A 12,694-nucleotide genomic window follows, 5' to 3' on the forward strand; every position below is an offset into this window, starting at 1 on the left:
CACTTAAAAAAAAAAAAAAAAAAAAACCTTAGGCCTTGTTTATAAAGTAAAAAAACTTATTTTTTCTTTCTTTTCCCCGTCAGAAGTTGAGGAAAAGAAGACGGCAGACAAGACAATGCAGAGAATGAGATCAAAGGAAATGATTGTTCTTATTGTTTATAAAGTAAACATTTCTTGATTCAGATTTGTTTCGGAGATCTTTCATCATCTTTTCCGATGACGGCAATGGAGCCCACCACCCCAAACGGTTCTATCACCGTCGTGGATTCCCACCGCCAACAGCACCAGGACCTCCTCTCCTCACCGTCGATCAAGTTCGGAACGGAGGAGGCTCTGGAACAAGTCCGAACCCTCACGGACGTCGGCGCCATGACGCGGCTTCTCCATGAGTGCATCGCCTACCAGAGAGCCCTAGATCTGGAGCTCGACAGCCTCCTCTCTCAGCGATCCGACCTCGACAAGCAACTCCTTTCCCTCCAGAAATCCTCCCAAGTTCTCGACATCGTCAAGGCCGAATCCGACTACATGCTCGCCAACGTCTCCTCCACCGCCGCCCTCGCCGACGCCGTCAGCCGGAAAGTCCGAGAGCTCGATTTCGCCCAGTCGCGCGTGAAATCCACGCTCCGGCGTCTGGACGCCATTGTAGAGAGGGGGAGCTGCATTGACGGCGTGAAGAAGGCGCTCGAGAGTGAAGACTACGAGGCTGCGGCCAATTATGTTCAGACTTTTCTCCAGATCGACGAGGAGTACAAGGATTCCGGTTCCGATCAGATGGAGCAGCTCAGCGAGTCGAAGAGGAAGCTCGAGGCGATCGTCAAGAGGCGCCTCGCGGCGGCGGTAGATCAGAGAGATCATCCGACGATTTTGAGGTTTGTGAGGTTGTACACGCCACTGGGATTGGCGGTTGAGGGCTTGCAGGTGTACGTAGGGTATTTGAGGAAGGTGATCGGGATGAGATCTAGGGTTGAGTACGAGAATTTGGTGGAATTGGTGGAGCAAAATGCTCAGACGCAGGTGAATTTCGTTGGTTGCTTGACGAATCTGTTCAAAGACATCGTCTTGGCAATCGAAGAGAACGATCAGATCTTGAGAGGTCTTTGCGGCGAGGATGGAATTGTTTACGCCATTTTTGAGCTTCAAGAGGAGTGTGATTCGAGGGGCTCTTTGATCTTGAAGAAGTACATGGAATACCGGAAATTGCCCAAGCTTTCGTCAGAGATCAATGCCCAGAACAAGAATTTGCTCACTGTTGGAGTGGTCTCCGAGGGACCTGATCCGAGAGAGGTTGAATTGTACTTGGAAGAAATTCTGTCATTGATGCAATTAGGAGAGGACTACATACAATTCATGCTTTCCAAGATCAAGGGGTTGACTTCTGTGGATCCAGAGTTGGTCCCGCGGGCCACCAAGGTCTTCAGAAATGGAGCATTCAGCAAAGTTGCTCAGGAAATTACTGGGTTTTACGTCATTCTAGAGGGATTCTACATGGTGGAAAGCGTGAGGAAGGCGATTATGATCGACGAGCATGTGCCCGATAGTCTCACGACTTCAATGGTGGACGATGTGTTCTATGTTCTGCAGAGTTGCTTGCGAAGGGCGATTTCGACTTCGAATATCAGCTCTGTGATTGCTGTTCTTAGTGGTGCGAGTAGCTTGTTGGGCAATGAGTACTATGAGGCGTTGCAACAGAAGATGAGAGAGCCCAATCTTGGTGCAAAGCTGTTCTTGGGTGGTGTTGGAGTACAGAAAACCGGAACAGAAATTGCAACAGCTTTGAATAACATGGATGTGAGTAGCGAGTATGTCCTGAAACTGAAACACGAAATTGAAGAGCAATGTGTAGAGGTAAGTGATTGTGTGATTGTTCTTTTCAAGGAAATCTAGCATATGGCTCATATTTCAACTTGCTTGCGGTTTAAGCCTGAAGTTCCAAAATTTATGTTCCCGAATGGTTTGCTACTCCTTGCTCATGCAACTTGATCATGCATTGATACTACTTCATTTTCAGAGGTTTTGTGTCTAGTAGGCCTAATATCAATTGGAAATGAAGATTAAAATGGAATATGAAACTAAGTTAAGAACTCTCTGTTGGAGTCTTAGCGATACACGCACCATTTATCCGTGAAAATATATTCTATAATAGAAAGTAAAGAATGGCATTTGTGATTTGTCTTTTGAAATAAAAGTTCGGGCATTTGTGATTTGTCTTTTGAAATAAAAGTTCAGGACTTAATGCTAGAGATATATAACATTTATCTGTGGAAATAAATTCTAAAATAAAAAAGTAAAGATTTTTTTTTTTTTTTTTTTTTTTTTTCATTTTTCTTTTGAAATATTGTGGTATGATGGTACTTGAGATTGGTCATTTCAATTTTAAATTGATCGATTTCCTACAATGTAATTATAGTAATTTCATTTATGTCACTACCAATTTATACGTGTCATTTGGTTTTACTTCATCCAGACATGCTTTTGAAAGATTTTCTCAATGACTCTATGGCTCTATGTCTATGCTCGTTTGAACAACGTCTCAAGAAGTTGCGTAATTATCAAAAGAACATTATGAATGTGGCAGCCAACTCTTTGAAACTTTTTCTTAATATTTCTTTTGATTCATTCTAGTAATCATTTTATGTTGCCATGATTAGCAACAAATTTTATGTTTCACTTATCATAGAGACACCTCATATAAAAACAAACCCCGTCCCTTTTACAAGTATAACAGTTTCAAATGCGCATATTATACAGGTCATGTTGGTTTTCCTATTAACTTGCTGTCTGTGAAATGTGACGTTGCTTTAGTTGGAGAGCACATTAAATTAAAATGATTGAAGGGTAGTGTAACCTATGTTGCTTTGTGGATACTAGAAAAGACACCAGCGCTTTTATTTTACGTTTCTCTTGATCTTCTGTACATTTCTTCTCCCAAATTCATGGGAGACTATCATAAAAGTTTATTCTCTAGTTCTTGTATGTATTTTTTAAGGCTGATATTGTAGCGGTCTGTTGTTAGATTGCGTCCAGCATTTAATAGTAAACATGCTTAAATATTTCTTCTTCAGGTATTTCCTGCGCCAGCTGATAGGGAAAGAGTGAAATCTTGTTTATCCGAAATGGGGGACATGAGCAACACATTCAAGCAAGCTTTGACAGCTGGCATGGAGCAACTTGTGGCAACTGTAACACCTCGAATTCGTCCATTGCTGGACACTGTAGCAACCATCAGTTACGAGCTGTCGGAGGCTGAATATGCAGATAATGAGGTCAATGATCCATGGGTCCAGAGGCTCCTCCATGCTGTTGAAACAAATGTAGCATGGCTTCAGCCTTTAATGACCGCTAACAATTATGACTCCTTCGTACATTTGGTCATCGACTTCATTGTCAAGAGGCTTGAAGTGATTATGATGCAGAAAAGATTCAGCCAGCTTGGAGGCCTGCAACTCGATAGAGATGCAAGGGCATTGGTAAGCCACTTCTCTGGCATGACTCAGAGGACTGTAAGAGATAAGTTTGCTCGTCTTACTCAAATGGCTACAATCCTCAACTTAGAGAAGGTCTCTGAGATTCTAGATTTCTGGGGTGAGAATTCAGGACCCATGACTTGGAGACTGACCCCAGCTGAAGTTAGGCGAGTTCTGGGTCTAAGAGTCGATTTCAAACCTGAAGCAATTGCGGCTCTCAAGTTGTAAATGAGTCCTATAGTCCCATTCATTTGTTTTTTTGCTTATATATCTTTATTCTTGTTGCTACTTGAAGGTTTTCTTCAGATTGAAATAATTCTCGTTTTGTCTTGTTACAACTTACATCCAATTAAGCATGTAGCTTTTTATATTGACCTCAAGCGGTGTACAGGAGTATTTTGATTGTGGGATAAAAGGGGACATTTTGATTTGAGATAAAATTTTACCAGTTAATTTATTACTTACAAGTCAACGCGTTGTTATTTTATTTTATGTCTCTGAAGTCTAAACCATACCTCTCATTTCATATGAGGTGAGAATGGGACAGAAAACTTTCATTATCAAGATTTGAAGCAATGCGCATTTATTATAGTTGGAGGTTTACGTCACATTGAAAATAACGTCTGTAGTAGCTGAAAGTGTTTATTGTGCGTCATAAACATCATATTGCATCATCAAATCAGTACTGCTAATAATAGTCACATGGGAACATAACTTATGCACAATTTTGAAACGTACTTACATAACGAGATTGAATGCGATATTGTTCTCTTCAACTTTTCCCTAGAAACCTTGACGAGTTCTGTATTTTAATCCTTCATCACGTATAACATTGATGAGAAGTATAAACTGAAGCCGTCGGAAACAAAAGTTGGACGATGCTTAAAGATGAGGATAACCAAAATTGAAATAAGGAACTCACGTTGACAACACATATCCTGCTAACAGTATAACGACTAAGTCAACTTATGAGTGACAGGAAACTTCTAACGGTAAGCAAAAAAAACATAAAACCATACATCCAAGAACTATTGACCAACATAACAAGAGACCTCTAATTTTGAGTAATTAGACCTGAGCAGTGCCTTCAGTGAATTTGGGGTCCTCACATCTGTACCGCCCATCAGGCCCGATTCCAAAACCTTTCGGGTCTGCAAACACGTTCTCCAGTAGCTGGCTGCGAGGTGGATGTGGACTAGCATCTGCAAACTCAACAGCTTCCTCAACCAATTCATCTATCTTCTTCTCTACCGCCTTCAACTCTTGTTCATTAGCCAATTTGTTCTCGACCAAGTACTTCTTCAACGCTGTGATAGGATCTCTGGCAGCATAACGCGCCTTCTCAGCTGCAAAATGCAATAACCAAAAATGTTGGTCAACAATAGGAACTTGAAATCTGACACAATATGACTACTTTGAAAGACATTATTCTTAAAACAGCTAAAGAAATAATTTTTTGTAGATCACCAGCAAACATTCAAAGAACTAATTGGACCATAATCGACATAATACAAAAGCCAAGATTCTAATAACATAACATGCTAAAGGAAAAAACCAAATCTAAACATAGAAGTCAGTCTATTAGCAAGAAGCACAAGCATAAGCATGTGATGACAGTCAAAATTGACAATGAAGAAAACGTAACGATCCAAAACAAGGAAAGAGAATAACTCGAGTACTGACCAGGGTCACGAAGCTCATCTGGATCAGCCAATGAGTGTCCTCTGAATCTGTATGTCTCACACTCAACCAATGTCGGCCCTTCTCCTCTCCTGGCCCTTGCAATTGCCTCCTTAGCAACCTCCCTGACTTTCAAAACATCCATCCCATCGACATGAACACCCGGCATACCAAATGCAGGTCCTTTCTTCCAGATCTCCGGATCCGAAGTAGCCCTCAAATGGGACATCCCAATTGCCCACAAATTGTTCTCCACAACGAACACGATGGGCAACTTCCACAATGCCGCCATGTTCAAGCACTCAAAGAACTGGCCATTGTTACAAGTCCCATCTCCGAAAAACGCTAAAGTCACATCATCAGCATTGGCCTCTTTCAACACCTCCCGCCTGTATTTGGCGGAGAATGCAGCACCGGTCGCCACAGGTATTCCTTCACCGATGAAAGCAAATCCACCAAGCAAATTGTGCTCTTTGGAGAACATGTGCATAGAACCACCTTGGCCTCGGCAGCAGCCAGTGGACTTCCCGAAGAGCTCACTCATCACGGCGCGAGCAGGGACACCCTTACTCAGCGCATGCACGTGATCACGGTAAGTGCTCACCACACAATCTTTCTGCTTCAGAAGCTTAATGAACCCAGTTGACACAGCTTCTTGGCCATTGTATAGGTGAACAAACCCAAACATTTTCCCCCTGTAATACATCTGGGCACACATATCCTCGAAAGCTCTGCCCAAATACATGTCTTCGTATACCTCCAAGCCTTCCTCTTTCGTGATCAGCTTAATACAAAAATCATTTCAAAAGTAACTAAACTGAGACCTTGTTTGTTTCACTAGAAATTCTGGCATGGAAAAGTTTTGGAACGAATATAATGGCTTCAAGATGACAAAACGACAATCTTTACCAAGTTAATCAAATATTATAACAAGGCATTCCGAAATTCACCGTCAAAAACCGAAACTTGAATCTTCTGATTTGTTTAATAGAGATCCAAAAATAAGAATCAAAACAATTCCAGCTGATACAGCTAATATTAATGTCTCATAAATAATCTCAGGAACCCAATACACGAAACCCATGATTACCAAGAACAAAAATTTCCAGTTTTTTTTAATCTCCCCACAATTTCGGAAATAACAAGGAAAAAACAAGAGAAAGTAAAGTTTAAATCTTTCACAGCTAATAAAGATTGAAAAATGTCGTTTCTTTTCTCTCTCTCTCGAAAATAACGATGAAATAAAAAAAAAACACCAGGAAGTGAAATTTCAACAGCTAAACACTGAAAAATCACAGTTTACCAGGTTGGTGGAAGCCTGGCGCTTCTTCTCCTTGACGACGTCGGAGACGGCGACGACGGCTGCGGATCGGCGGTGATGAGCCTTAGAAGGAAGAGGATTGAATCGGAGCTTGTGGGTGGATCCGAGAAAAGAGGAGGTCTTGAAGAAGAGAGAGGGATTGTCGTTGGATCTGGGCGTGGCGGAGGTGTTGAGAGGGACGACGGGCTGGGCGAACTTGGTGGTGGCGGAGAACGACATTGTTGTTGCGGTTTCAGAGCTTTGGGGAGTGGGGGGGCTGGTGTTTGGACGACCGGAAAATAAAATGGGTTAGAGGGAATTGGAAGAGAGAAAGAATGGAAAATGAGGGAACGAGGGGAGAAATTTTTAAGGGGAAGAGAAGAAGTGAAGAGGCGGAGGATACGAGGGAAAGCAGTTTGGAAATACCCGCCTGACAAAGGGAAAGCCACCCAAACCCAACTAATTCCTACTGCTATTTAGATTCCAATTTTCCCAAATAAATTTTTTTTTTCTCTCTCTCTCATATAGATTGTATTACTTTTTTTTTTTTTTTGTTGTTGCTAATTTCTCATGTAAATGTTTAATTTGTTTTATCCATTGATGAAGAAGTGTTTGATGTAAATTCAAATTTCTAGAGTACTTGTACATATTACGCTTTTATCAATGGGAAAGTGTACTATTATTTTACCATTATTTCCTTAAAGTTACTATTGTGAAAACTATCACAAGCCTTGTAACTTCAGTTTTCTACTAAAAAAAAGAGTACTCTCCCAATTATTAATGTGATGTGAGTTTGTATTTTCTATACTTTCTTGTTGACAGTTGGGTTGTTTCTCTCTCACTCATTTATTATGAGTTTTTCTTTTTACTTTTTTTTTTCTTTTTTGGAGAGTGCTTGGACATAAGGGAGTTATCTTACAAATCCCAATTTGGGCATAATTATTCTTTGGACCATTTTTAGGAACATGGTCCTTCATAGTTATTCTTAGCTCTTTTTTTTTTTCTTTTGGATCTGACCATGGTGCATGAACTCAATATCTTTTTCCTTTGTTTTTCTCTTTTTTTTTTTCAAGTAAACATATTTTTTCCTGCTTCTTCCTTTATAATTATTTTCTTCTGGGTTATAATGGTGGAAATACGTTACAAAAAAGTTTTTTGTATGCTTCTGTGGTCAGAAATATAAACTGATGGGTGTGACATGTGGAGGGGGATGACTTTTCCAACGTGTTAATGGATGAGGCCAAAGCCTTCAAGTTTTCTTTTTGTGCTTTTTCCTTTACACAATTTTAATTTTCAATAATATATTTATTGTACATACCAAAGGGAACAAACGGGTCCATAGCTCAGTGGTAGAGCATTTGACTGCAGATCAAGAGGTCACCGGTTCGAACCCGGTTGGGCCCTATTTTGCAATTCTTTTTAAGAAATAGCAAATTTTCAAAATTTTACTCGAACCAGATATTTCTTCCTTGAATAATTGGTTTTTTATTTATACTTTCCACTAAAATTCCCGTTTGCATCATATACAGATAACAATTGTAGCTGGAGGCATATTGAATTACATAATTCTTCATTAATGAATGATTTGTTCTTATTTACAATTTCCATCAACATTTCTGTTTGTTTCATATACAAATGAATTAAAGCATACATTTCTTCTTTGATAAATGATTTGTTCTTTATTTATAATTTCCATTAAAACTTCTGTTTGAATGATACACACATAAATTAAAGCATGCACACCTTGTTAAGCCTCATATTGACTCATTTCGAATGACCCTTAAGCTTCAAAAGATTTTTTTTTTCTCTTTCAATTTACTATATAAAAATTATTAAAAAAGTTTAAAGGTTATAAGAAACCGAACACAGAACCAACCAAAACCGACCCAACAAGTATCGTTTGGTTTTCCGATAGCTATCAAAAGTATCCATATTCAAATTGGCACAAAGCTATAATATTTGGAAAACCAAAAGAAGTATGGTCCCGTTCTTTTCACTGATTCGAGTTTTGCTACAGTAAAAAACTCTCAGAAACAGTCACATCTAACTTTTTTGTTACAGTAAAAAGCTCTCACACAATATCACATCTCAACTCAAATTAAAAACTTGAATTAGCGAACCGAACGGGCCCAAAAAGCTTTTATAATTTGTAATATCCATCACGTACAATATCTTAAGATAAGGTTTCATCATAAAATCTGGCACATGTGCAGGATTCATACGCAGAAACTTTAGGAAATCAGAGATTCTTTCCAAGTAGGCCTAAACTACTTGAGATTTATCCTTCATATCATCATCCTTTCCTAAATAATCAAAGTTGAGGCTGCCAGATAATTGAACCTCTACAGCTGTTTTTACTTTTTAAATTTGATGAAATGGCTTTTTGGATGAGTGCAAAGCTCGAACAGGGTATGCGAGCGCTTTAGTGCCTGCAATCGAAGAGCAGTGCAGTCATTGTCACTCATCTCTAACGACGCTCCGTCTATAGAGGAGAGGCACGAACGGGCTGGTCTACATCTTTGATGTAGCTATCACAGCAGCAAGATCCTGATGCCCATTTGTATGAATTAGACACAAACCTAAATTGACATTAATACTGATAGTTTTAGTTGACTTATGTAGAACTGTTAGAAACAAGTCTTTGAGATGACATAAGAGTAAATGTACTTGATGAAAACACAATTTCTCATATAGCTGTAGCCTATAACAGATAAGATGCATCGCAATCAGTCCGAGGCAAGGCCTTCAGAACAGAAGGGCAAGAACCGCCTATTTTTCTTTCTTTTTTGGGATTATGCTGTTGTTCAGAAGCACTCCATGGAAAATCCTCTGATGTCAAATACTCTAAAATCTGACCAATGACTCTTTTCTATACGTTAGCCCTTCCACATACAATATAACGTGCAGTAAACTCAAATAAATATCCTCTTTTTTTTTCCCTGATGGTCGCTATTCTACAACACAAACAGTCTAAGAGCTCCTCCGCTGATTATTGGCCTCATAACATATATCAAAATTAGACGTGTTGCGACACACACACGCCACCAAAGAGTTCCACACAGAATGTTGTGGTAACTTACCCTGGCTAATCATCTCCTCCAGCCACATCACAGCTTCATATTGCCTACCCATAGAGCAAAGACCTTTGATTAGTCCATTGTAGGTCTCAGCACAAGGCCAATAAGACTTCACCAACATCTCCTCCAAAACTCTACTCGCTTCAAGAAATTTGCCCTCACGGCACAGCCCATCAACTAAAACACCATAAGTTTCCTCGTCAGCAACACAACCCATTTGCTTAGCCATCTTTTTTAAGTACCCAATAGCACATGCTGATTTGCCTCCTTCACAAAGGCCTCTCACCACAATATTATAAAATTTAACAGTTGGGACACAGTTTGCCTTCACCATCTCTACTTCAACAACCTTCACTGCATCTAATTCTCCTCTCCTGCAGAAAGCGGCCAACTTCGCTTCATAAACTGAAGGTGTTGGCCGAAAGCCTCTATCTTGCATTTCCTTGAGAACTTTATCACCATCATTGATATTATTTTCATTGTATAGATCAACTGCCATGGCTCTATAACTAGCCAAACTGGGAATCCCACCTTTGACCAGAGCTTCATTAATCAGTCGCTTAATGCTTTCCACGTCTTCAAAATTGCTGCATTGACTGAGATCAATGCGGATACGACATCGCTTAGGAGCCTTAAGCCCCTTCCTCAATATCTTCCCAAGAATCTCCACTGCTTCTTCAACCTTCCCATTATCACACAAAGCATCTAACAAGGTTCTATAGATCACAACATCCTCGCCACTGCCCTTCAGAGAAATCCTCCAAAACATCGAGTACAACAAATGAATTCCCTCATTTAGCTTCCCATCTTGACATAACCCCCTCATCAAAACCTGATAACTTTCCCTATCAGGGTGAATTCCCTGATAATCCATCTCTTGGAAAACCTGTAATGCAACATCCGAACAACCCTTTTCGCACAGAGTACGCATTAACAGATTCAAGGACTGAATGCGAGAGCTCACCTCCCATCGAGAAGAATTATCCAAGAAAAGACGTCCAGCGTCATCAAACCTTGACTCATTGACCATTATCTGCAAGATGGTATTGAAAGACTCGGTCCAATTCACACAGTTAAACTGTGGAATGCTCTTGAACAGAGAGAGTGCTTCATCAGGCATTCCAGTTTTAGCATAGGTCTTTATTGCAGCTACAAAAACAGAATCCTTGCACTCACAAGAGTCATTTTTCATCAGCTCAATCACCTCCTTCATCTCAGTTATTCTGCCAGATTTTCCAAGGATACCAATCATGGTGGCGTATACCGGCCCGTTATGACGGTAACTCAGGTACTTAGATTTAGCTTCATTGAAGAATTGGAGAGCCGTTAATGGGTTTTTCTGATTGCGTATGATCTGAGAGAGATGTGTGGGTGTTAAAATTCTGGGCCATCTTACAGTCATGGTGTTTCAGCAAACAAACTAAAACCACAACATAAAGCTCGTACTTAGACAACACACTGAAGCATTCCCACAAGAAACTTAGCTGATAACTTTCAGTTAGGAATAATCTCAAACAGTTTATGTTCGTATTGCAGCATTAAAAGGGAACAGTAGCAAGCAAGCAAGCTCTCAGACCAACATATTCTTCTTCTATTTCTGCAACATCAAAGGTAAATGTGGATGAATGATTTTCCAGAAATATAGCAAAATGGCAAAAATGGAGAATTTATATACCAACCCAATTACAAAATGGCGAAAACGAAACCAAAGCCGAATTCATTGGCAGCTCCCAGTTTAGAACAAAACCTTGAAAGAACCGAAGTGAAATTTAAAGGCCAAAAGAGAAGAAATCAAGAAGAGAAACGAGGGGTTCAGAAGTAACTTACATTCTTAGACGATTAAATTATATAAAAAAAAAAAAATCCAAGGCAAACAGTGAGAATCCAAATAGAAGGAATTGGAGCTTCAGGGAAGGAGATAGGAGGATGCCCTGTTTGATCTCATGGCAATGGCGGCATGAGAATGAGCTATGCCTGTGGAGGAGAAGAAGAGCAAAAGGAGGATTTTGGGAAAACAATTACAGAAGGGAGAATTGATCGCCACGTTCATATCTTGAATGAATTTAAAGATAATTTTTATCTAAGAAAGTATCCCAGTACCCCTTCTATTTTGTCAAAATCCCATTTTTTATCTCTTATTATGTAAATGTCCAAAACACCTCATAATTCGTAGAAGTGGCCAAGTAGGCCTAAAACATCTCATGAAGCAATTGAATTTTTAAAAATGTCATGGTTACCCTTTCTATGATTCTTATAATAATTTACTCTCAATCTTTAAAACATAACATCCATTCTTTATGAAATATGAAATATTAACAGAAAAATCCCCTTCCATTAGAGTTCTAATAAAAATGACTCTTGTCAACATTTTCTAAGAACTTTTCACTGTAGTAGAAAAAGTTAGATGTGACATTTTCTGAGAATTTTTTACTGTAGAAACCTAGAACTGAAAACTCGAATCGGTGAAATGAACGAGGCCATAATGATTTATGTCTCTACAAAATTACTTTTCTACCCATCAATTTTAAATTTACATTTCTTAAAAATATATTTTAATTTTCATTTAATAAGATAATAAATAAAACAAAACAATAGAATAAAATTTTTAATCCTATTCTTCATATTAATTAATTAATTAAAACTCTTTGAGCAAAAAAAATAAAACTAATAATTTTTAAATTCACAATATATTTTTTAACTTAACTCGTAATATCTTTTTAATAACATTTTTCAAATGTTAACATTCTAAAAAAATGTTTATATAATATATAGCATATATTACATGTAAAATTAGAATTAAAAAAGTTTTTTTTTTAAATAAGGTTACTAAAATACCCCAAATTATATATTACATAATTTATATAATATATAGCATATATTACATGTAAAATTAGAATTAAAAAAGTTTTTTTTTTTTAAATAAGGTTACTAAAATACCCCAAATTATATATTACATATAGTTTTCTGTTAAAAAATTTAACAAAAGTAGATTTTTTTGTTAACGTTTTATAGTTTGGGGGAGCAGATATTACATTTTGAAAATCGGGGAGTAAAGTCTATAAGAGTCATAATTTAAGGAGAATTTTTGTAATTAATTCTAAATATTATTTAGGATATGATTGAAATAAAAATTTCAATAAAAAATTTTAAAAATGCTCAAATAAATATTCAAA

General features: G+C 38.3%; 3 protein-coding genes and 1 non-coding gene across 5 annotated transcripts; 2 read left to right on the plus strand and 2 right to left on the minus strand.

Annotated features, from left to right (window-relative positions):
* Positions 1-86: 86 nt before the first annotated feature.
* On the plus strand, positions 87-3,897 carry LOC21402565 (conserved oligomeric Golgi complex subunit 4). Its single transcript, XM_010108846.2, has 2 exons — positions 87-1,845; positions 3,063-3,897. The coding sequence occupies exons 1-2, from the start codon at positions 217-219 to the stop codon at positions 3,690-3,692; spliced, it is 2,259 nt and encodes a 752-aa protein (XP_010107148.1). The 5' UTR covers positions 87-216; the 3' UTR covers positions 3,693-3,897.
* A 450-nt stretch (positions 3,898-4,347) lies between these two features.
* On the minus strand, positions 4,348-6,984 carry LOC21402566 (pyruvate dehydrogenase E1 component subunit alpha-3, chloroplastic). Its single transcript, XM_010108847.2, has 3 exons — positions 6,448-6,984; positions 5,148-5,928; positions 4,348-4,810 (listed from the first exon to the last, which is right to left on the minus strand). The coding sequence occupies exons 1-3, from the start codon at positions 6,682-6,684 to the stop codon at positions 4,533-4,535; spliced, it is 1,296 nt and encodes a 431-aa protein (XP_010107149.1). The 5' UTR covers positions 6,685-6,984; the 3' UTR covers positions 4,348-4,532.
* A 792-nt stretch (positions 6,985-7,776) lies between these two features.
* TRNAC-GCA lies at positions 7,777-7,848 on the plus strand. The gene has a single exon. It is a non-coding gene; the product is annotated as a tRNA-Cys (tRNA).
* A 727-nt stretch (positions 7,849-8,575) lies between these two features.
* On the minus strand, positions 8,576-11,534 carry LOC21402567 (pentatricopeptide repeat-containing protein At1g05600). 2 transcript variants are annotated; one of them, XM_024172713.1, is made up of 4 exons: positions 11,349-11,534; positions 11,201-11,268; positions 9,525-11,118; positions 8,576-9,023 (listed from the first exon to the last, which is right to left on the minus strand). In XM_024172713.1, the coding sequence occupies exons 3-4, from the start codon at positions 10,921-10,923 to the stop codon at positions 8,956-8,958; spliced, it is 1,467 nt and encodes a 488-aa protein (XP_024028481.1). In that variant the 5' UTR covers positions 10,924-11,118; positions 11,201-11,268; positions 11,349-11,534; the 3' UTR covers positions 8,576-8,955. The 2 variants fall into 2 exon arrangements, with proteins under 2 accessions (XP_024028481.1, XP_024028480.1); XM_024172712.1 differs by lacking the exon at positions 8,576-9,023 and having other exon boundaries at positions 9,030-11,118.
* Positions 11,535-12,694: the final 1,160 nt, after the last annotated feature.

This window comes from Morus notabilis, unplaced genomic scaffold (assembly GCF_000414095.1).
Source record: "Morus notabilis unplaced genomic scaffold, ASM41409v2 Scaffold1303, whole genome shotgun sequence".
Classification (NCBI taxonomy): Eukaryota; Viridiplantae; Streptophyta; class Magnoliopsida; order Rosales; family Moraceae; genus Morus; species Morus notabilis.